General features: G+C 35.8%; 1 protein-coding gene across 3 annotated transcripts in view; it reads right to left on the bottom strand.

Annotated features, from left to right (window-relative positions):
- NBAS (NBAS subunit of NRZ tethering complex) overlaps positions 1-25,937 on the bottom strand; it is a 325,219-nt gene that overhangs the window by 181,691 nt on the left and 117,591 nt on the right. For all 3 annotated transcript variants that reach the window (XR_011236168.1, XM_069494000.1, XM_069493999.1), the window contains exons 24-28: positions 23,992-24,177; positions 22,252-22,425; positions 13,249-13,382; positions 7,615-7,677; positions 5,436-5,558 (exon numbers count right to left, since the gene is read on the bottom strand). Coding sequence is in view for 2 of the 3 variants with exons in the window: in XM_069494000.1 (XP_069350101.1) it covers positions 5,436-5,558; positions 7,615-7,677; positions 13,249-13,382; positions 22,252-22,425; positions 23,992-24,177 (680 nt within the window). In the remaining variant the exon portion in view is untranslated. The remainder of the gene's footprint in view (positions 1-5,435; positions 5,559-7,614; positions 7,678-13,248; positions 13,383-22,251; positions 22,426-23,991; positions 24,178-25,937) is intronic.

Below are 25,937 nucleotides of genomic sequence, written 5' to 3'. Positions count from 1 at the left end.
TCCTAAAAATTTTAATAGGCATATGCTCATTTGCCTATGGTATTTTATATTTATTGCACAAAATGAACACTTATTCTTGTTTCATATGCAATAAAGCATGAGAATATAATTTTTTAGCATAAAAATATAGAAAATAAACTGATATATCTAAAAGTATTCCAGGATAATCCATGAAGTGCTTCCATTAGTTTGACCTTGGTATGTGAACTGTTTCAGTGTGCTTCAAAGAATTGGAGGGCTTTTTCAGATTTGGCTTGCAGGAAGAAAAGAAGCACTATGTCTGATGAAGGGAGTGTCCATCTTGCACCAGCTTGATAAACTCAGACCTAGGCATTGTCTAACTGATTTCAAGTTCTCACAGCCCAGCTGTTCTTCTGGAAGCCATCAACACTGGGGCAGATGGCATTAATGTTTTCTCACACATGGCTAGCCGTAAGCAGAGGTTCTAATTAAAATAAATTACAACACACTATTTACCATGGCCTTTTTCAGAAGATATTCAGTAAATAAGAATGAAGAGTAGAACTCACAGAAAATAAACAAGAAGTCTGCAAATTAACAGACATATCCCTGAACAAAAACACAATATTAGTTGCAGCTTTGGAATGGAGGTGGATTTTCCAGGGAGGAATAGCATTGTACTCAAGATGGTAAAACTTGTATTTGTAACAGATTAGCTGAGATCTGTCATCATTTAAAATATGCATAGAATATTCTATAGGTACTGAGGCCACGCCCTGGAAGCATACATAAAATAATTAAGATTCATTTCAAGTTGACTACTTTGAAAACAGGGGCCATATTCTCTTACATATTCATAGCAAGTAGATCACCACTACTAGAAATTAACTTCAGGGACTTCCAAAGTATTTAAGGAACTTAGTGGGAGGATGGTAGATAATCTAGCTGCAACAGCAGGACTTTCCTGTTGAATAGTAAATTCTAGAGTAGGGTCATCATGATCTTAGAAATGTTGACCATCTGTTCGTAGCTACAATCTTCAGACTTACATAGTCAAAACCTTCTAAATTATTCATTTAATAACTACTGAGAGAGGGCCACTGATATGTAAGTTCCCATTTGAGGTATATAGTGGCTACAACACTTGCACTGGAGAAATTATGATATAGAAGGGAATTTAAGGCACATGTGTCAATGACTATAGTACAGTCATAGTACACTTACAAAAGAAAGAAATACTAAGAGCAGTAGATACAAAATGCTAGAGAATTTCCACCAAGGAGAATTCAATTCTACTTGGAGTCAGATGATGTGATAGAGCTAGCTCTTAAAAGATAAGAAAGAATATACAATAGTGTCTGTTACCATTGTATTTTTTTTTTTTTTTAATATTCTGGTTACACTGTAACTCTAAATCCTAAAAATTAGGCAGGGAAAATATGTTTAAAAGGTTCTTGAAAAGTTGTCTTCATTTAATCCTACTGCCAGTGAACCTAATCCTTCCGGGTTAGTGCACGAAAGGGCTTTTCCCCAGCCTTCTTTACATTTTTCTAGAGTTTCTCTGAGTGACAGATCCAGAAACTAACCTTCCTATACACACATGGGGCTCGCTCTCAAATCCACAGCTCTGGCTCAGACTTCTCTGCTGGCCTGTATGTTGCCTTCACAGCAGGATCTCTACCTATTGTTCCACAAGCACCTCAAAGTCACAGTTCTTTTTTATTTAACTCTGCTATATTCCAGGCCGAAAAACTAATATAATAGGTCAAAAAACTGTTAGTTTCTTTATTGACCACTTGGATGTAGTCTACTTTGAAATGTTTTTCAAGCGTGTTGCCAATTTTTCTACAGAGTAATCTGTTAGCTCTCTCATAGCCTTTGTACATACTCTGTTTAGGCTGGATGAAGGGGCTCACACCTGCAGTCTCGGCACTTAGAGAGCCTGAGGCAGGAGGATCACTAGAGGACAGGAGTCTGAGACCAGACTGGGCAATGTAGTAAAAATCGTGTCTCTACAAAAAAATTTAAAAATTGGTTGGGTGGGCCAGGTGCAGTGGCTCATGCCTGCAATCCTAGCACTCTGCGGGACTGAGGCAAGAGCATTACTTAAGCTCAGGAGTTTGAGACCAGCCTGAGCAACGGCTAGACCCCATCTCTACTAAAAATAGAAAAATTAGCCAGATGTTGTGGTGCACGCCTATAGTCCCAGCTACTCAGGAAGCTGAGGCAGGAGGATCACTTGAGCCTAGGAGTTTGAGGTTGCTGTGAGTTACTATGATGACAGCACTGCACTCTACCCAAGGTAACAGAATGAGACTCTGTCCCCAAAAAAAAAACAAAAAAAAAATTAGCAAACACCTGTGGTCCAAGTGCCTTGGGAGGCTGAAGCAGGAGGAGCCCTTGAGCCCAGGAGTTCAAGGTTACAGCGAGCTATGATTGGGCCACTGCACTCCAGTCTGGGCAATAGAGTGAGAAAAAAAAAATATTCTGTTCATATTAATTAATTAATGTATTTTATTTTTTCTTTTTTAGAAATAAAAAATAAAATAAATATTACTATCAAGTTCTCAACTTCATCAGTTAGCCATATTAAGAAAACAATGAAATGCTACTCTATACCAATCTAAATGTTTAAAATGAGAGAAAAGAAAAAGTCAGTATCAAATATTTGTGAGATAGTGGAATAAAGGTAATTATTACACATTGCTGAGGGAAATACATACCAGGACAACAATTTTGAAAAACTGTTTAGCAGAATCTCCTAAAGTTCAACTCAGGTATATTCTATAACTCAGCAATTCCACTCCTAGGTAGGTATTCAAGAGAAATACAGAAATATGTATACCAAAAGACATATAAGTATAAAATTACTCATAGCAGTAGTACCAAGAACAGACAAAACTGAGAAACAACTCAAATGTTCATCAATATAGAATGCATAATGAGTTATAGTCACAAAATGTAATACTTTACAATCAGAATGAACAAACTAATGTTATACCAACAGTATGGATGAACTTCACAAATACAATGTTGAGGGAAAGAAGCTACATACAAGTATATATACTATAAAAATCCATTTATGTAAAGTAACAAAAAAAGGGAAAGTTAATGTAGAGTGTTTTGAAGGAGAATAATGACAAGGAGAAACATGAGATATGGCGTATAGAACCCTAAATATAGTACAAACAATCCTGATGCCCTCGGTTCTCCCTGTTGTCAGCTTTCCATACACATGGACAGCATCCTACTTTAGCATCCAGGACTCCTGTCTGAGGGATTCCCTTGACAAAACAGCATACTTAGCTATGCTGGCAGTGTAAGGGAGTTAACACTCGTCAGATCTGTTGTAAAACAATGATAGCCATGAGATGGTAGAGGAACAGTCCTACAACTCCCAGAGGACTGTAGCAATACTGAGGCCTAGTTCACACTGGTAAACCTGCTTATGTAATGCAACCAGTCCCAGCTCCATTTTCTTCCCTGTCTCAGTCCCCATTCTCCTACTGATGCTTGGATAGAATCACCTTTCGAACAAACAACTTACACTATAATCTCAGCCTCAGGGGAAACCTACAATGAGATAACAGTAATGTACTATGTCTTCATTTAAATGCTGGCTACATGGGTATGGTATGATCATTTTATAAAAGTGCACTGAGCAGTAAACATTTTGTTAAGTTAATAATATACTTTAGAATAAGGATCAGAATCCAGGTCATCTAATTCCCAAGTCAAGACAATTTCTTAATGTGACTTCCTTAGAGGGATTCAGAAGACATGAAAGGCACAGGTCAAGGGGGACCTCCACTTCCAGAAAAGATGAAACAACAGGGAATGGATTAAACCTCCAGCCTGAAACAAGCAAAACTATACAAAAATACTGGATACCAGGCAATGAAGGACAATGATTCCTGAGAGACGGGAACAAAGGAATGAGTCTTAACACTGCCCTACCTTACCGCCCTGAGAATGTTTCCAGGCCTGAGCTCAAGGAGGGATGAATCTAAGCAGAGGCATGTGGGCTCCCTGAATGGAAGAGACAAAACTGAGATTCCAGAGAACCAAAGCTGATAGAACGTATGCAGGACAAAGTACCAGAAAGGAGGAAACAGGAAGGAGAGGAACTTCCAAGACCTGCAGAGGGTCCCCACAAGTACTCAGCTGAGTAGAGGTCAGGGCATGCCTATGATAAAACTGCCTAAGGCCAGGAAAAGAAAAGGGGGAAAGGAAACAGAGTTGAGCTTACACAGGCTGGAAAACAGCAAGATACACAGGCATTGCAGAGTCTGTAAAACTAAAACTTCTGCTAGGAAATGTAATAGAAAAACTGTGCAGCAAAGACTACTTACATATGATACCAAAAGCATAATGAAAAAAGAAAAAATTGACATAACAAACAAAATTTTAAAATAGCATGTCCTTTGAAAGACACAGGTAAGAGAATGAAAAAACAGGGAACAAATGGGAGAAAATCTTTGCAAAGCACATATCAAATAAAGGACTTGTATCCTGAATATACAAGAAAAATTTCAAAGCCAAATGAAAATTATCTCAATTTTAAAAATAAAGATTTACAGACGACAAATAAACACAGGAAAGGATGTTCAACAATATTACTCATTAGAGAAATGTAATTAAAACCAAAATTAGATACCACTGGATACCTATCCAAATAGCTAATTTTACTAAGACTGACCACACAAAGTGTTGATGAGGATGTAGAGCAACTGGAGCTCTCCTATAAGACTGGTTAGAAACTAAATTGGTACAAAACCTTGGTAAAACAGTTTGGCAGTTTTGTAAAAAGTTAAACATCCACCCACCGTATGATCTTGCCCTTCCATTCTTAAGTATTTATCCAAGAGAAATGAAAGCATATGTTCATACAAAGACTTGTACCTGAATATTCATAGCAGTTTTATTTGGAAAAGCCAAAACTCAAAACAATCCAAATGTCCATCAACAGGGGAATCGATAAACAAGTTCTGAAAAATCTATACAATGAAATACTATTCGGCAAATAAAAAAAAAATAAACTATATGATATGACATGGATGAATCAAAAAATAATTATTCTGAGTGAAAGAAGACAAAAAAAAAAAAAGTACCCTGTGTGATTCATTATTCAAAATTCTAAAAAAAAAAAGCAAAGTAATATATAGAGGGACAGAAAATAAATTAGTGGTAGCCCTGGTGAGGGGTTGGGATGTGATGAGGAAATGCAGGAGGGAGGAGATTATAAAGGAACAAGAGAAAACTTTTAGGGGTGAAGGATATATTCATTATCTTGATTGTAATGATGGTTTCATGGATATATACACATATCAAAGCTTATCAATTATACTTACACTTTAAATATGTGCAGTTTATTGTTAGCCATTTACAATCAAATAAAGTTGTCAAAAAAAGAAAAACAGCAATATTTTTAAAAAATGATGTATAAGCATCGATTAATTTTGTTTACTACTCACTTCCGACCGGTGTGTCTAGTCAATCTAACCATCAGCTTGCGTGCCTCTTCTGAGCTGGACTGAGTGATTTTAACAAATGAAACTGGTTTCTCAAGTCCATGTTTTTCCAAAAGCTCTGATACACTGTAAGTGAAAAAAGATTTAAAAATCTTGCTAGCAAACAAAAAGAGTCTAAGAATCAATCTTAAGCATACAAGTAACACTTTAGTGATTAACTTAAAAAAAAAGCCTCATATAGCATGACCCAATTTTATATATAACATCAATTAAATTCTCAAGAAAACAAAACGAAAATCTAATAATTATATAACAAATCTCATTTCCCCACTGACTTTTATTACAATATACTTGGGCTAAGGAACGTACAAAAAAAGCATTGCATATCTTTATTTCAATATTTTTCTGCAATTTCCCTGTAATCTAAAAACATCAAGTCATTAAAATACGCCGAATCTATAATTTCAATACAGTTGTAACTTTTAACACAATCCTATTTAGAATTTTGTTATAGGCAAGGCTGCTACAAAAACAATAAACAAAGCATTTTAGAGTTGGAGGACCCCAGAAAGAACATCAGGCTCACTTTCCCTCAAGAATCCATTCTATAAAAATATGAGATATATTACAAATTCTCTTGGTCTCATGCGAATCTTGAAATATCCCATTCCACAATCATCAGCATCGTATATGTTTGGTCTGTCTCACCAAATCTCACATTTATAAAGTGACGACAACTGAAGAAAGTGGCAGGAGAGAATTCAATAACTCTTCATAAACATAGGTTTCATGGGTCAGGTCACCTTACATTATGTAAACTAGAGTATTTATCAAGTACTTGGGGCTATGAGGTAGAACAGGGAAAATAAATTCCGATTTTACAAGCTCAGTAGATTAAGCTGAACAGTGAAAGACCTAAGCATTATCCAGAAACCTAGAGGGTGTTACTGCTTCCTTCAGGTACTGACAACATAATGTACTATCAGGACCACCCATGGTTACACCCCCAAAGTGGTGAAATAAATTGTGTTTATTTTACCTTATCTCTTTGAGCTATCTCAGTTTCATTAGCCAAACAGAGGTAACTATGCACATTTGTAATGAATGAATCTATACTGACCCAATCCACCAAGCTTTCAACAAACTATATACTTAATTTTTGGGGGCGGTTAGTGGCTCAGGTACAAGCCAATCTATAATAGAAAAAGCTTGGTTTATTAAACATTTTTCAAGAAATACAACTGTATAACTTTCAGAACATAGAGTAACAAGAATCAGGCTAAGAGGAAACCAAACAGTTATTAATAATTCTCCATTAAACTCACATATATGGTACACAAAAACATTCTATTCCTTTAAATAAAACTTAAAACATTTTTATACCAAAATCCTTTAATTTGAATGAATAAAATTTCTAATTACTGTAATCTAAATTATTACACTTTACCATATATACTAAAGTAATATTGCCTATAATTCCCATAATTATATATTGGAAGAACAAAGTTTATTTTCTTAAAATTTTATGTTTAATACAATATTTAAAAGTTACATGCACATATTTATATAAACATAAAAATAAATACTAGTAAACATATTAGACTTCCTAAATGGCAAATTAAGACTATTTCAATCTCCAAAAGAGACAGTTTAATATTTAATTATGACAGTAAAGAATATTACTACAGAGTTACATGAAGGCTCTAGTACAGTCTGACATAATCCAAATAATCAGTTGAATGTTTTGTTCCCTAAAAAGATAGCTAAGAGTATAATAAACATTGTTTGCTGATCAAGATATAATAATTGCTGCGGAAACTAACATTTCTTACGTACCTACTACATGTGAAACATTTTAAATGCTTAATCTAATATTAATTTCATATTGTCATGAGTTATTAATAGATATTATACATAAGAAAACCCTAAGCCCAAACATCACACAGCTAGTAAGTGGTAATGACTAGATTTGAACATAGATTTATCAGTCTTCAAAGCCCATGTTCTTATTAATCTACCATTCTGCTATAATAAGACAGTGGTGCATTTGTTACTGACAAAATTCACTCCCAAGAAAGTCAAACAAATAAGAGGAAATATGACTAATAGGCAGATTTAAGTAACATTTCTTAGACAAACCCCTTTAATAAGCACAGAGCCAAAAGACTGTCATTTTTCTCACCTGAGAATTTGTTCCAGTTGGTCTACCATGTCATGAAGAGTTGTGGTTACCTCTGTCTTTTGACTAAAGAATTAAAGAAAAAAGTTAAGTTTTTGTAGTGGCTTTTAAAATAAAATATAAAACCCAATTAAGTGGAAAACCAGGAATAATGTTTCTCTTATATTTAATATATAACAATATTATACTGTCCAGGTAAAACTCCTGAATTCATTCTGCATTTTTCACAACTCAAGAGATTAAGAAATACTGAAGTAGAACAATATTCTCTGTTACAGATTAGTCAGATATGAGCAACTATTTGCTAAAGTACTTTCAGTTCAGTTCTGCTTAAAGGCAAAAAAGAATTAAAAAGCAATTGAAGAGGGGAGAGGGCAGCAAAAAAAAAAAAAAAAAAAAAGCAGTTGAAGTTTCCATTAGGATTCTATATACTCAAAGGAATTCTTTCATATATAATCACTCCCTTTGTATCAAGAGAATCACATTCACTTCAATATTAAGGAACTAGGAAGAAATATATCTTTCATATCAATAATTCTAACAGGTAGTGGAAATAAAAAGCAACTCTTTCTGAGGAAGCCAGTAGACAGGGCCTAGGAGAAATATTATCACAAAAAAAGATCACAAACTAATAAAGATGTGGCTGGTAGGGCAGATTAAGTATGGCACAAAACACATGCAAGTGAATTCAGAGATATAGCAGAAAAGTTTAGCAACTGCTATAAAAGCCTCTTTCACTATAAACAACTCTGTGTCTCCAACACCCTAAACTGAAAACCATTGCCCCTGACAGTCAGTCTCAGGTGCTTTCTGAACAATGCTCCAACTGAATTCCAGCAAGATCTTAGAATTTTATTAATAAGATATCCAAATAGAAATCTTTGTCTAGACTTAGAAAATTAGAAATGTCCTAACTTGAACACAAAAGCCTCATTATCAATCTGGATGATCAAAATCTATTTCACAATTATTCAGTATAACTTACAAAGATTACAATATCTGTTTAAACCAAGTCTTAGGCTTTGGACTAGAGTTCAGTATATTCCACTTAAAATCCTTCAGAAGGTCATCCATCAGAATAATTTCCAATAACATATTCATTAATATTTTTTAAATTATCATTTTATAGCTCTGTAATAAATATTTGTCATACATATTAAAGAATACAGTGTCCTTTGTGAACTGACACTCCCAAACATAATGACTAAAGAAATGACTAAAGATTTTTTTTAGCTACATGAAATATGCTGCCTAGGTAAGATGCACAAAATTTAGTTTGATTAAATAAGTGATTGTTCATTTCTTAAACGGCAAGTGTATACATATCTATTTTACCATTTGGTAAATAACAACTATTTTAACGCTAAAAATGAACAACTGATCATTGGGAAGAATATAAACTGACAAAAAAAGATCAAAACTGAGACAAGACCGGCAGTCTAGCTGCAAACATTACCACAATGAAAAGGCTTGAGCTTGTCAAAAAAGACAACACAGATCATAGAAGTATGGAAATAAAGGGCCTTCCAATTAAATATGGCAGACTGAACCTGTACATTTAACTCCACTCTTTTCCAAAACCCCATTTAAGTCGTAGTAAACTAAACAACAAAAAAGGAACGGAAGGAAGAAAAGGAAGAATAAGAAATACACAAAGAAAATGAGAAAGGAGATGACAGCAGATCAGAGACAGAAACAAAATACGGAAGGCGTAAACAAGGTGGTCACAGACTCAACAAAGCAAAGAAATCTGTAACACAACTACAAGCAGTAGGGAAAGAAATCTGTAACACAACTACAAGCAGTAGGGAAAGCCAATACACATATGTCAAAAGCAAAAAAAGCCAAGTAACTAGAAGCACCAGATACTTCTGAAAACCAAGGCTGTACTGAAAGCAGGAAGACAGCTTGAAGGCTTATAATTAGCAAAATTGGACACACATGCGCACACACCCCGTTATCATCCCTGATCTCACATAGCCAGTCAATTCTTTGTCCCACACCTGAAAGAACACGGGAACTTCATTCTCTGGCTAGTGCTCTGCACCCAAACTACTAGGCACAGCTGCAAAAGGTGAAGAGCTGCCATACTGAGTTAAGTAAAAGTGTTTAAAGCACTTGAGCCCCAATTCTCCTCCAAAAATGTTTTCGTCTAGACTGATTCATCCCAGAAAAAGATCAGAAGATTTCACACTAAGGAAATTAACAGAAGATAAAACATACATATATTAACATTTTAGAGTCCCACCCATAAATATATGTCCTTCCCTGACTCTGTTACAGTTAGTCTCATCAGGAAATAAGCCTGCTCTATACAAATGTTTTCTCTACAAACGCTTTTTAGTGCCTTAAATATAAATTAATGGTCAAGAATCAGCAGACAGGCAGGAAAATCCCTAACAGTGAAGGTAGCAATGCAAACAAACAGAATATGAAAAGTCAGAGATCGGAGGGAGGTTGGGATACTGGAGAGAATAGAAGAAAATGCATCTGTGGAACAAGACTAGGATTCTTTTTTGAGAGAACAAGAAAAAGTTCTTGAAATTTAAATTAAAAAGCCAAAATAAATTTTAAAGTTCAAAAGATGGATTAGAAGATAAAACTGAAGAAATCTCCCAAATCATTTAACAAGAGACCAAAAGATGGGAAACAGAACAAAAAGAGCAGTAAACAAATACATAAACATAAAAGAACTATAATTAAATAACAAATTCAAGAGACCTAACATTTGAATAACAGAAGTTTGAGGGAGGGTGGAATGAAGAAAGAAAGGAGGCAAAGAAGAGAGTAAAGATAAACTCATCATGGAAAAAGTATAAGAACATTCCTCAGAAGTCTGAAGGTTACAAATTTCCAGACTGAAACAGACCATTCAACAAACAACACAACAAATTTAGGCTCACAACAAAACACATCCTTGTGCTATTTTGAAACACTGAAAATAAAGAGATCCTTAAATCTTCTACAAAGGAAAAAAAGCCATTTATAAAGCACTATTATTCAGAATGGCATTGGACTTCTGAACAATACTGGAAGGAAAAGACAGAGCAATACCTTCAAAACTAACAGGATAAGGCTTATAAACCTACAATTCCATGAACAATCAAACATTCTACCAAGTATAAGGGTGCAATTATGGTATTTTTCTGACATGTGAGAGTCTAAAAAAAAATAGCTACCACGAAATCTTTGACAGGAAGCTATTTGAGATTGGTTCCATCAAAATGAGGGGGGAGTGAAGAAAGAAGAAATCCAAGGAATGCAATATGCAACACAAGAGAGGGGCGAACAAAAGTCCCAGGATAATAAGCTGTACAGCAGACACAGAGAACAATTTTTTCATACCAATTCCAAGAAGAATGTTTCTAAAGGAAGAAGGGAAGAGAAGAAGAGAAAGAAAGAAAAAAAAAAAAAAGGATAGAAACTGAGAAATTATTAAACATTTCTGACCACTGAAAGGAGTTTTGCAGTTCTGTACAAGCGTGAGAGTCATAAATGGAAGCAAAGAAAACAAGAAAAAAGGAAATTATTCAATGCAAAAGAAAGTTGTATAAAAAGGTAATATAATCATATCTAGCTCTTTCTGTGTGAACAATAGTTACATATTCATAATGATGAAACACTGAAACAAATGGTAGGAGAAGTGGATATGGGAGAAGGGAAAGGACTTCCATTAAAGGAAGTCAGTAATGATCTAAAATTGCAAAATCAAAAATAACAACATGAGCATAATATTTTAACACATTAACTGCCATGTGAGTTGTATTTAACTCACGCTAGTTTTGAGCCAGGGGACTTGTGAAGCACATGAAGACTCAATTCTCAAAAAAAAAATAAATAAATAAATAAAAATTCAGTAAGTATGTGGCAAGTCACATACAACTCAACTGGCACACAGCGTGAAAATTGATTCTAGCGCTGTGTGAGTTGCATATAACTCATGCACAGAAAACAAAAAATTACAAATTTTTCATTAAATTAGAAAGGATCGTTTTGTTTTCCAAGTTTTTATTCTATTTTCATAATAAAACACCGTGGCCTGCGGGGGGAGGACCTTTTTCTAGTGTGGCAATGAATGTGTTAAAGAAGGCACACAAAGTCAAAAAGAAAAAAGTTACCTGTGAAAGTATTTGTGTTTTGAAGGCAGGTATGTAAGGACAGGGAAGGTGGGTACCAAACAGCTGCCCTGACTCTAACTTTCTTCACACATTATACCTAAAAATTATTAATAGAAGGGGATCATGTCCCTTTGGACTTCTTTATTTTAGAACAGCACCTCCCCATCCCACCAATAATTTATTTGGACACTAACTTTTTGAAGTAAAAAGACCAGTTGACTTGCAAAATGTCCCACATTCTGTACTTGTCTCACTGCTCTCTTCATGGTGTTGTCTATTTGCTGTATTAACTGTAAACTAGAAGTTCAGCCTAAAGAACTGATTAGAGTCAAGGTAAACAATTTCAGTGAGAATGTTTTTCAGGTAGCTGTGATGGGTGCTTCCTATTACATCACATCAGGAGGCACAGGTGTCAGGTTGCCTGAATACAAGTGATGCCATGTTTAGTAATTTGGTTAAGATGACAGTAGTCAGACCTCGACTTTATAAATGTGAACCCTCACCTTTGAAATTAAAAAAAAAAAAAAAGTCACTGGGGTAATACTTTGGTATGATGCAAATATCCTTTTTCTCATAATCTTTCATCTGATTTCAGTACCACTAATGACTTCATGCACAATTATTTCACAGTAGATTGCAAAATTCGTGATTGCTCTCATTTGCTTCACAAAAAATGAGAATTTCCTTGAAAGGAAAAGAAAAATAGGGGAGAAAAGAGAAAGAGCAAAGGGAAGGAAAAAACAGAGAGTGAGGAGGCCTTCTTATGTAAATACTTGATTTTGCAAATGAGAAAACTGGTGGCCAGAGAAGTAAAGTGACTTGATTGAAAGTCAAGAAAGCTATGAAACAGGCCTGCTAATTTTCCATTCAGTGCTCTTTCATGTGTTGTTATTAACTTCCCCAGATGACAAATTTATAATATACACTAGATTTACAAGGGGGATTAAAGGAATAATGGTTACCTGACTTCCAAAGAGAAAATACAAATTTGATTTGCACACATAAATAATCCACAAGCACATTATACACATTTCCACTTAAACATAAAAGCAGTTAGAAATTACATATATTCATATAGCACTATTTTAAAGGATTAGTATAGACAAAGGCCAAGATTAAACAATTCACAGAATAAATACAATTAGCCCATATATATCTAAAATGCTTAATTAAAAAAACGCAACTTAAAAGAAAGAAATTACTACCTATACACTTTTAAAAAGTAGTTCTTGTGGTGGTGGCGGCGGCAGTATTTTTATTTTTCAATGGAAAATTAATTATCAAGTTTGACAAAATTTAGTAGAATTATAAATATAGCAGAACAAAACATGGAACTTCCTATATATTGGTAGAAAAACAAAAAAATTTTCTCTAGGCAACAGGACTACAATGATTTTATTTTCTTCTTTATATTTTTATTCATGGTTTCAAAATTTTCTATGATGAACAGTTAAGGACAAAACGTATTTGTTTTAAGAATAAAAAGGCACAATAAGATTGACATACTGTGGATTCTTACCCATATCCTCTTTGGGGTAGACATTCTAATATGTCATAGCAAAGAGAGAGTTGGTCATTTCGTTCACAGTTATAGATGCACTCCAGTGCTATTGCCATTAGTTGGTCCTGATCAGGAATAATTTTTTGCTGCAGCTAGAGAAAATAAAGTATGCTGTACTAAGTATCAATGGATTTATAATCAGTTTTTCCATATCCCAGTACTACTGTCAATAGAATATTAAATAGTGCAATTAATCAGATGTAGAAACAAATCTTGATTTTTCTTTAGCTTACAGACTTTTGGGGTCTTTAATAATTCTAAATGAAATCACATTTTAATTATGGAATCAGCTAGAAAAGATATTTTATAACCCATAAGCTTTGCATCTGCTGAAAACAGATTCTTCAATTTATGACCCATTCAAGATAAAGTAGATAGAAGAAACACAGTGAATTAAAAAGGCAATTCATTAAAAGCACTTCTAACCCTAAAGCCAAATTCTATGTGTTTCAATTACAAAAATATATAAAATTCCTTAACTAATATTCAAAGATGTTAGAACCTATTATTTTTCAGCATGCATTATATATTATTCATTTAACTACACAGTACTGACATTCTATTCAAAAGAGGTCCAATTATAATACAATAATATGTAAATCACAGAATATACTCCTTATTTCTATTGCAGAAAGATGGCTAGTATTATACACGTTACATAGGACACACCATTTCTCATTGCAAACCACAGATTCCTATTCTTGGAGTATTTTCTGTGGTAAAAAAATAACCAATTGGTTCCTTGTTTCTCTCATCTATAAAATTGGAATATTAACAATACCTTCCCAAAAGGGTTATTGTGAAAATTAAATAAATTAATACATGTAGAATGCACCATAGAAACCAAAATGAAAGTTGAAACTATTTTCTTAGAGCTCTTTTCAACAAAAAATTAAGTTTAAGATAATTTCTATAATAATGGCCTACTGGTTTTCAGCATTTTAGTAGAAACTCTCCAGTAAACACAAACAGGGAGGAAAGTGATGAAGAGAAGTTACCAAACAAAGGCATTTTCTCAGGAGAAAAATCAAATCAATGGATGCAAGAAACAAATATTCAAGGTAACTGGGGAAACAAAGTTTTCTGCAGCAGCTGAGTTAAAGGATTTATATACATTTGTTCAAGGTACAGTTGGCAATTGGCCTTCCATATCTGTGAGTGCCACATCTGTGGATTCAACCAACAGCAGATAAAAAAATTTGGAAAAAAAAAAAAAAGCATTTATACTGCACTGGTACAGACCTTTTATTCTTGTCATTATTCCGTAAACAATATAGTATAACAACTATCATTAATTTTACATTAACATTTGGCAAAGAGTTATCCAAGGTTGCCAAGTGACTAACTGGCGAAATTGGGACAAGTTGGGCATGATAAAAATAAGTACTACTAAAAATTAATAAAAATAGCTAACTTTTCCTGATTTCTTATTGTGTGCTAGGTATCATTTCTAAGTGTTTTACATGCACTAATTCATAAATCCTCCTAACAACCCTGTAAGATTACTACTAGTACTATTCCCATTTTACATAAAGGAAAAACTGAGGCACTGAGAGATCAAATAATTTGCCTGAGGTCACAGAGCTAGCATGTGGTAAAGCTGTGACTCAAACCCAGGCAACTGGCTTCAGATCCTAAACTAAGCAACACAGGCTCTCACAATCCTGCAGAGGAGTTTCACATTAAAGAAGAATGGAAGGGACTGAAAATACAGTAATAAAAAACTCATATATGGTAAGAAAACACCCCAGGAAGATGAATACACTGAAACCAGTTTTAGTCAAGGAACAATTTGGGAAACCATCTGAAACAGAAGCCAAAGTCCTTGATGTCTTACTTGATCTCCACGTTTCCTGTCCTCCCCTCTCTGAGGCAGTAAAGAGCTGCTTTTATGTTCAATGTCCTAGTGTAACTGGCCCCCCACGAAAACGAATGTCAATGACCCCTATATAATCCTCTCCCTTCAGTTGTTTCCTAAAAAAGGTAGATTTTCTTCAAGACAAAGGAGCTGAGATTCTGAAGGCCCCTGGGCAGACTTCAGACAAGATCCTCCAGCCCTACACCCTGCCCCCAGTGCACTTAGGTATCATGACCTGCCCCAAGGCACACGGCCCCTCCTTTAAAAGTCCAGGATCTCCTAGCTCATTAGTTGGTGAGATCCATTTGGGGAGATGGATTTGAAGCAACAAATTCTGTCTGCAAAGTTGTGGAGAAAAAAAGGTATGCTGATAATCGGTTGATGAGAACTCAAATTGGAACAATTCTTCTGAAGAAAAATTTGGCAATACCAACAGCACTCTTGCCTTTAGACTCAGCAGTCTTCTGGGAATAATATATCCTGAAGATACATACATCATTGTAGTGCTGTTTGTAATTGTAAAATATTGGGTGACATACATGCCCACAAATGGGAAACTAGTTTGACTAAGTGAGTGACTTTTAAAAATTTTATTAGATTTAAATTTATAGAGCCATATGTGGCTAGTGGCTACCATGTCAAATAGCATAGCTCTAGGGGCATTTTTCAATTCCTAAGGAGTATGGAACAAGAGAAGGCACACAGAAAATCACAGCCAAGAGTTTAAGGTGTTAAGTAGACTTTCAGCAGACACACACTTAAATAGAATAGGAGTCCACGACCTGCCAAGGAGAAGGGCCTACTAAGCAACCAATGCTGCCCATTCAGACCCCTAAAAGACCACACCCTAGGAATAAAGGAGAACTGGAAAAATAGTATTTTTGAACCTCGAAACCATTTAATCTCTGATCAGATTAGAGTGATCTTCACTATGAAGAGAATAAAATGGCAAAAAGAGTAAGGATTATTTGCAACATGTGTAACTGGCAAAGGGTTAATTTCATTATCATAGGATTGCAAATCAAAACTACAAGGAGATGATTCCACTATGTACAAAGCAGAATGGGTAAAATTTTAAAATGCTCACAATATCAAATTAACAAATATTGGAATGGTTAGGGAATAAGAGAAAGCCATACTCAGTGTCGATAGGGAAAACTTTGGAAAAAATTTTGGCATTATCTACCAACATTAACTTAGAACAACAAAATTCCATTCCTAGATTTATACTAATGTATTCCCAAATGTATGTATATGTATACCAAGAAACACACAAAGACTCACTGCAGCATTATTCGTAATAGCCAAAAACTGGAAATAATTTAAATGACCATCAATAGTAAAATAATAAATAAATATAATAACAGACAAATGTAGTAACAGAATACAGCAATATTCAATAAAAATGAAGACACTAAATCTAAACATAATGTAAATGAATCTCACAAAAGTAATATAGAATGAAACACACTAAATACCAAGAAATGATATTTTATAATACCATTTAAATAAAGTTCAAAAGGGGGCAAAACTAATCTTGTGTTAGAAGTCACAAGACTTTTGGGGAGAAGGGCAAGGACAGTGACTAGCAGACGGCACAAATTTGGGGGCCTCCCTTAGAGGCTGGTCATTTCTTGACCCTCAGTGGCAATTGCACAGGTATATGCTTTAGAATAATTTCTAGAATTGTACAACATTTCTAATTTTTGTAGGTACGTTGTATTAGTTTTCTACTGCTGCCACAACAAATGACCACAAACTTGGTGACTTAACACAAATTTATTACCTTACAATTTTGTAGGTCAGAAACCCAAAATGGGTCTGACTGAGCTAAAATTATGAGCAGGGCGGTGTTCTGTCGGGTACTCTAGGCGAGAATCCATCTCTGTGCCTTTTCTAGCTTCCAGGGGCTGCCCACACTACTGGCCTCATGGCCCCTCTCTCTATCTTCAAAGCCAGGGACGTTGCATCTCTCTGACAGTTCTACAGTGGTCGGTCTCCCTGACCACAGCCAGGAAAGATTTGGTAATTTTAACGACTCATATGATTACACTAAGCCCACTTGGATAATTCAGGATAATCTTGCTGTCTCAAGGTCCTTAATTTAATCAAATCTGCAAAATTCCTTTTGGCAGGTAAGGTAACATCTTCACAGGTTCAGGAATTAGGACATAGACATCTTTGGGGGCCATTATTCTGCCTATCACATGTGCTGTTCTTGAGAATAAAAATATAATAAACAAAGGAACATGCATACTTGACTATTTACTAAGTTTCCTAAGTATAATTCTTTTTTTCCCCCCTCTCTTCCTCATTCCCTCTTATATCTCACTATTTTCTTTTTGGATGTAATTTTCTTCTTCATGAAGTACATCCCTGAGTATCAAAAAGATTTTTTAAAGGTAAATGAAAACCAAGAGAGTTTATCATTTATGGACCCACCCTGAAGGAATTATTGATACTCATGTTTGAATGATAGTGCCTCTAATTAAAATACCCCAGGTTAAAAATGCAGTATAGTATAGTAGCTTAACAGTTTTGAACCCCGACTTAGGCTTAAATCCCATGACATGACACGCTATAACATAACATGCCAATCCATGGAACAGGCACTTCTTTCTTCTCCTATCTATTCATGCGGTAGTTTTCATGCATTTCTGGCTGATGTTCCAAAGGCTAAGAGGTTACCCAAGACCTCAGCCCTGTCCTGTTGGAAGTAAGTCTGGAGGATGGTCATCTCCCGAGTCTCTTCCAATTCAATGGGATCCCAATGCCACAGCTTCCTTGGCCTTGAACTCTTTCTCCCTGTGCAGGTGGTACTGTTCAACTTCGGCCTGAGCTGCTGCTTTGGTCTGCCTCGGACTCCCATTCTTTAGCTTGGTATGTCTTCTCTGGGGCCCAATTCTCAGCCTACAGCTGCTGCTGGATCCCTGGGACTGATGGGCCACGGCTGTAGCAACTCTGAGGCTAAGGCAAGTGGCCTAAATCAGCTTGATGGCTCCTCTAGTCAACTAACCAGCCCACCCATAATCTGCCTTCTGGAAGATCTCACTTCTGACTCATCACTGAAAAGTTTTCGTCTTCTATCTCAAGATAAGTGTTAAAATTCGCTCCTCTAGAGGCTTTCAGGACTGCAATCCCCACCCCAAGTAGCCACTCCCTCCTTCTCAGGAGTATTTCTCTGACTTCCACCTCCCTCTTCACTTGTGGCCAGTAGGAATGTCCTTTACTTTCTTATAAGTTCAGCTATGCAGGTAAACATATTCTTAAAAATTAATATTTTAATGAGCACTTCTAGATATTTTAGAGTGCTAAGATTTTCAGAATATCTAGCCAATGATATTGCCCAGAACAAAAATTTATTTTCATCATAATGTTTTTCAGAGTTTTCAAAATTTTCTACAATAAGTATTAAATAGAAAAGGTCATTTTAAAACTATTAATAAATTTGCTCACTGACATTATGTAATCAGAAACAAACTAAAAAGATGGAACCTGACAAAGCTATGATATGTAGTGAATTCCCATTTGTTAAAAGAAGGAACAGGCATTTAAAACAGTTGTTCCTAACCCTGGTTTTCCATCAGAATCACTGGATACAAACTGTCAAATGCATGTTCCAGGACACTATGCCCCCTAAATTCTAATCCATTATATCTGGATTAAGCATTAAAACTCTATTTTAAAAAATGTATGTGGTTCTGACACACAGATACATTCGAACATTACTAGTTTCAAAGACAGAGAACAATATGCGAAGGCAGCGATTTTGTTCCCAAGTCATCCCTATCCACAGCTAGCCCAAGTTTCTTCACAAGTTTCACTTTCCAAGAGGGGATTCAAACAAAGAGCAATGGCTTAAAGTCAGAGATGAGTGCTTTAGGATGTTATAAAAACAGAGGAAAGTTTAAGGCACATGAGATAACAGGGGTAGCACAGGGATATATTTCAAGAACCGTTTTGTTATCACTGTGACTCTGGTCAATTGTATTAAGGTTCTCAAGTATTCACTCCCCTCTTCCTACGAAAGGATTATTTTTCCCTGCCCCATTAACATCAGGCATGGCCATGAGACTGTCTTCGTCCTGTGAAATGTGAAGAAGTATCGTAGGCAACTTTTGAGCCAAAGCTTTAGGAGCCACTGTGTGGTTTTTTTCATGTGGCACAAGTTAGAAAAGGGGACTGTTCTTTCTGCCTGAGTCCCCAGATGAATAAGACATGGAACAGAGCAGAAGCCCAACCAGAGCTGACACGACAGTTGCAAGAAATGAATGTGTGCTTTTGAAAGCTGCTAAGATTTACAGGTCATTTGTTAATGCAGCAGAACTTGTTAATGCAGTCTAAGCTGTCAGATACAGAAATCATTGCTCCTGATACATTACTAAAAATACTTTGTGCATGATTCATGGCAGATCTGAGGTACATTCTTTTTGTAAACAATCAAGTAAAATTCAAACAATGCTGCCAACACAATCCTAGTAAAGCAAACAAATGTAATCAAGTGATCCACAGTATCACAATGAAACCCAGTGTGAAAATTCTAAGATTGAAAAGAGAGTCACTGTCAAACCCTGGCAAGTGGAGCCAGGGAAGGCCATAAAGGAAGGGCTTTCACACACAATTTGCAAAATAACAGGAACTAGCTTAAGAGGTTTTTCCAACTGCACTTTACAAGTCACATGATGATAGCTACTAGCTAAAGGACAGCTAGCCATTTAAACAAGAACACTTGCCTATTTCAAAAACTGTCTCACAAACCCAATCTAAAACAACAGGGGCCTAAATGTAACGCCAAGATTACAAATCCTACCTAGCAACTACTAACAGTAACCAATCAGAACTCAACAACTCTTATAATGCTGTCAGTACCAATAAGCTTTCTTTCAAAACAAGTTGCATAACCTCTCCTTTCCCCAATAAACCCCAACCTTTTCCTTGTTCTCCAGACATACCATACACTACTCTGGTCTGTATGCATGTCCAGGATTGCAATCCTACTTCTTGTATATTATTTCCAAAGAAAAATCTTTTCACATAGAGATTCATCTCTCTCTGTTTTTATATCAACACTAGTTTCAATCATTCATTCATTTGCCCTGTCAAAATTTACTGAGCACTTGCTCTCTGCTAGGCATCATGCTATTCCCTGGTAATACAGAGGTAAATAAGATACAGAGGATATACATAGGAAACAAGGGGAGGGAGAGACTAACGTGAACCAATAGTTATAACACGGTGTGATGAGGCTATGACAGAGGCAGGTACGAAGACCTGTCATAGCACAGAGAAGTCGCAGAAGGTTTCACAGCAGAGAGAATCGCAAAGAGCAGAACCTTGAAGGACAGGCAGGTATTTGTTAAGTGAAGGAAAAGGAGATCACCATTCCAAACAAAGGGAACAGCCCATAACACAGAGAAAGCCATAAATGGACCTACCAGGGTACCAAGAGGTTCAGTGTGAGTGGCGTAGTGCATGATGAAGAAAAATAAGGCTGAACAGACAAACTGGAAGCAGACAGCAAAGAACCGTCCACGCCACTGTTCTAGAGAGCCTACTGTTTACCCCGTCAGCCATGGTAAGCCACTGAACACTTTCCATAGATCCTGACATTGTCAAATTTATGTCGTAGGAAGCTAACATTGAGAGAAATACAGAGGTTGGACTGGAAAGGAAGAACCCAGCAACATCATTGTTCTCTGCTGTGATGTTTGCATATTTCAACAAAGGCAAATGGCTGGATGTTTTATTCAAAAGGCACATGCTAAATCGCCAAGTAAAAACAACAAAAAGCTGACTACATACAAAGGATTTACAAGACTCTGCAAAGAAGAAGTATCACACACGAGAAATCTGGAAAGAATTTAAAGTCGCTTCTTTCTCCTCATAAAACATTCATATTCAATCCATCCTGCTTCTCACAGTATTCTGCTGCCATAAGCAACCCACCCTGGGCTCACAGTAAACCACCCCAAACTGAAAATCAGGATACTAGGTGCAAACTTCTTATGAAAAGAAAGGAAATTTTAAATAGCCAGTGAACAGGTGTATTTCTGACAGCCCACCCTTTTAGAAACCAAAAAATTATCTAAGATTAAGCAATGCTTTCCTTTCTATTTTGATTATACTGGTCTCTGACCATGTATCTTATCAGACTTCACATTACTAACAAAGGCCAGGGCAAAGAAGTAAACTCAGTCAGAATTTAGAATTGGAAGAAGTCTTAGATGGCTTCTGCTTGAACTCCAACCTAATGTTTTGAACCTCTCTACACAGTCAGTGCATCAGGTGACTGTGCCAATTTCACTATCTCTTGAAATAGCACATCTGATCATTGGCTAAATTAAGAGGTTTTTGACATTGCAAAAGTATGCTGCCTTTAACAAAATGACTTTACTACCAGCAAATCTGAACAACCATTTGTTCCCTTTAGAAATACAAAGCTACAAATATAGTAGTCTTAAGCAAATATGAGATATTAAAAATAATTAAAGATGTCCTTATGAGAACCTAAAGATTTTCATAAATATTTTGAAGGTCCTTGAGGGTACAACCTTCTCTTCTAGTGATGGAGGCATAAGGTATAATGGTTAGGGACACAGTTATAGAATTAGAATACTATGTTTGAATCCAAGTTGCTCTGCTTAACTCTGGGCAATTACCTAGCCACTTTATAGAACAACTGTAAAAGTGTCTACCCCACAGGATTGTTCAAAGGAGTAAATGAGTTAATACTTGTAAAGTGCCTTTATAGCAAGAATTCAATACCTATCAACTATTAGTCTTCTTGGTATTGACAATTTCTCATATACAGTACATCATAAACAAACATTGGAATTAATTAATAAAAATAAAATTTTATTTCATGTAACATTTTGAGGCAAAAAAACAAAAAAAAAAAAGAAAAAAAAATAAATAAAATTTTATGAACTTTCAAAAAATTCCGGACTACACTCTTAAAACACTTTTAAAGAATAAAATGACAACTATTCCCTTTTCTGTTTAAAGGGAAATTACTTGCAAAGCCTATTATAAAAATGCATAAATAAAATCAATTCTGTAGGAAAAAAAGCACACAGAATTTTAAGAAGTTAGTTTCTACTTACATCTGGTTTGGAATGCTGAAATATCTTCAGGGGAAACTTTAAGTCCCCTTTAGCTAAAGTTACTAAATATTCTTTTAATAGTTCATTAGCCACACCAGGAGACTGTTTCTCACAACGATGAAGAAAGGGAACCATCCATTGGTAAGCACTTGTCACGTATTTGTCCTCAGAACACTGAAAGTATAATTAACCAAAACAAACAAACAAACATTAAATTAAATACCTTATTATACCAGACCACAGGTTCTAAAGCTTACAGATAATGTTAAACAGTGAAAGCCCAACAGTCTCTAAAGCAGACCCTCCAGTTCACCACTCACATGTGGATTGAGGGTAGCAGGAAAATGAATCACCTGCTACCTGGGGCAAGGGGAGCCAACAGCAGCAATATCACAGTGGCCCATCTCTTTGGACCATAATCAATCGGGGATCCCAAAGAGCCTAAGCTCAGCTCTACAATACAAACATGTTGCTACTACTACTCAGTCATGAGATCCTCCAAAGCAAAGAGAGGGTCTGCCCAAAAAGGGTGTCTGTAAAAAGACGCAGAAGAAGAAGAAAGAGACCTTAAAACAACAGAAAAAGTGAAACAGAAAAAAGCAGACAGAGATAGACAGATAAACAAAGAAGCTCTAAAAAAGATGCAATTTGAGAGTGAAATCTCATGTATAAAAGCCCAGAATCTCCTCAATCCTTTTCCTCATCCTCGTTGTTTTGTTTTGTTTCTTTATATCCACCTGTACCAAACTCTAAATGACAGAGACAATTCTACTCATTATCCCTAAAATTACACAATTACTTCTCTTAATTATCCCAAGAGATAAACCTAAATCTCTTAAGAAAAGTCTTATGTATAAGACAAATCAGTTTTCACTGGGTGGATTACTAGGAAAAGAAAAAATGAGAGAAAGAGAAAGGGAAAGTAAGGACAAAGGGAGAGACAAAAGGACTAATACAAGAGGGGAGAGATGATGAGAGGGATGTGGAAGATAGGGAGAGAAAAAGAAAGTGAGTGACAGGGAGAGAGAGAGAGAGAGAGGAGGAGGAGAGGGAGGGAGGAAGGAAGGATGGGAGGTAGTAAAAGAGTCAAGATAGAAAGAAGAACCTAGCAGGCAGCTGTGATTCTGCCCCTTCATTCAGCCCATTCAAACTCTGCTGCCAAAGAGCAACGGACTAGAAAGAGCATTGATTGACAGCTCCCAGCACCATGGCAGCATCATTCTTGCCTCTAGACTCAGTGGCTAGAGTAGAAACCAGATAAAATATAGGTTCACCTAAGAATAATCTAAGAATGGCTAGGAAAATTCCCCTAAACATACTAACCCTGAAGCCAAGACATTTTCTTCACAGTCACTTAGCCCTCTGAAATTCAGTACCTTTTTTTCAATCCTTGAAATACATAAGTAATTGGGAATTTTATCTGAGTGAAAGATTAAAAACAGGGTTACCAGAATGACCAGCTAGTTTAGAAATCTGCCTAACTAGAAGAAAAAAAAAAAAAAAAACCCCACAAATTATACAGATGGGTCTGAATAAAGGGCAAACAAGGTATAAAAATAGCCAAAATAGTTTTTTGTGTCTTTAGTAATTTATCTATAACACTTGATTTTGAAAAAGTCAAGAAACTGTCCTTTATTTACTAAATTGTCAGGACTGGAGGACATTTCATCTTTGATTTGAGACACATAGTAATCAAAGCACAGAAGGAATGCTTAAAAAGAAAGTTAAAATACAACCTACACTATTCATCAGTAATCTGAGTTTTTCAATGTCTTTCATCTGCTGGAGTTCTTCCAAGGTTAGGGTTACTTCACACCCGGCTTCATAAACCAATGTTTCCAGAGTAACCAAATTATCACACAGAACCAGCAAACCAGGAATACTCCGCTCCATTCCGAGTCGAATAAGTGACAATGCACAGTCAACCTAAAATTGAAAAGCGACAGTAAGCTCAAGTATTATATATTTCTCATATATTCTAAAGTAAAAGCCTCTGGTACAGAATCTAATTCTTGTAATCATTTTTTTATAAAATTGAATTATCAATGACATACTTTTTTTTATTTACTACCAAAAACACCGGAGTTCTTTATCATATATATAAGCATCAAACTGTTTCAAAGGAATCAAATAATCAGCAAGAAATACTGAAGACATAATAAGAAAAAGACAACCACCTTAAATTTGTAGAGTATTATAGCACAGTTTACAGCAGTTTTACATATACTCCTCTATTTAATTTTCACATCATATTAACAGGCAGAGAAAAAAATAACATAGCTAGTAGTGATAACGCCAAATTAATCATCTTTTTACTATCACTGCTCTGCTTCCAAAAAGAATGTTTGTTCCCAATGTTTTGCTTTTATATTACTGTTTAGTACCCATCCTTTCAAAGTGCATCCAGTATAAAAGTCATTCACAAGACACATTTGCTGAATAACTTTCGTACAAATACTTTCTTTGTCTCAATGCAAATACTTAGCCTTCACCAGATAAAAACAAAGAATGATTTCCCTATAGATGCTCAGGAAACAGCCATTTGACCCCTATTGCTGAATCAAGTTTATGAACTGACATATTCTCTGATTGATGGAAAAATCATCTACTGTGGCCTAACCCCATCATCTCGGACATCACTCCTTACTCTCCTATTCCTAGACTAACAGTTATTTATTGAGGGCCTACTATGAGCTAAACACCATTCTAGGTATTAGGAATACAAAACTGAATATGAGGTCTCTTCCTTCAGAAATCTCTCAGGCTAGTAGAGAAAGACGACCCAGCAAATCGAGGACTGAAGCATAGTGAGGTGAGTGCTGTGTGTGATTGGGATCCCAAGGACAGTACACTCAGCCCAACCCCAGCGTGTCCCAGAGTGTCCCAGAGTGTTCCAGAAGAGAGAACACTCAACATGGACTTTAAAGAATCAGAGGGTATTAGGTGAAGGGGGAAGATTAGGGAAGGAGAACAGCATGGAAGGCAGAGATGCACAGTGTGTTGTGAAAGTATAATAAGTTCCTGTGACAGAAAAGAAGGTGGGAAGTGACGTGATGAAAAAGATGGCTGCAGTGTATGGGGAGGGGGGAAGGTAATGAAGAACACTGTTTGCCAAGCTAAGAAATTTGCAGGAATCTACTCTGAAATGCAGTACTACTGAAGGATTTTCGACTGAGGCATGCCATAAATAAAATACTCAGTATTCTTCCCAAAGTGATGATGAATGAAACATGAATGATGAAGTGGAAATGGACTGGATGAAAACAGGCAGACTAGTCAGGAGAACTACAGCTCTGTACTAGACGAATTCAGACAGAAATATACTAATTTGCCCATTCATTCACCAATTAGTTTGCTCATTTATTCAGTAAATATTTTGAACACTTGCTATATACTAGGCAAAAAATAATAAGGAGCTAAACTATGACAGTGTTGCTGAAGACATACAGAAGGAAGAATATAACAGGTAATAAAGAAGATAATTTATGAAATTCAGTTAGATCAAATGAGGAGTTTAAGTAAGGAGAAGGAGTCTGGAAGGATGGCTTAGGTTCCTCATCTGAGCCACAGGAGCCTACATCCAGCCATGTAATGTGAAAAACAGAGACATTTATTGAAGAAGATACAAGATACAAGAAACACTGTACATAGGACAATGACACCTCATTCCCCTTCAAGTAGGCACT

Source organism: Eulemur rufifrons, chromosome 19 (genome assembly GCF_041146395.1).
Source record: "Eulemur rufifrons isolate Redbay chromosome 19, OSU_ERuf_1, whole genome shotgun sequence".
Lineage (NCBI taxonomy): Eukaryota > Metazoa > Chordata > Mammalia > Primates > Lemuridae > Eulemur > Eulemur rufifrons.
The sequence above is the reverse complement of the archived record's forward strand: the minus strand, read 5'-3'. Positions and strand labels throughout refer to the sequence as shown.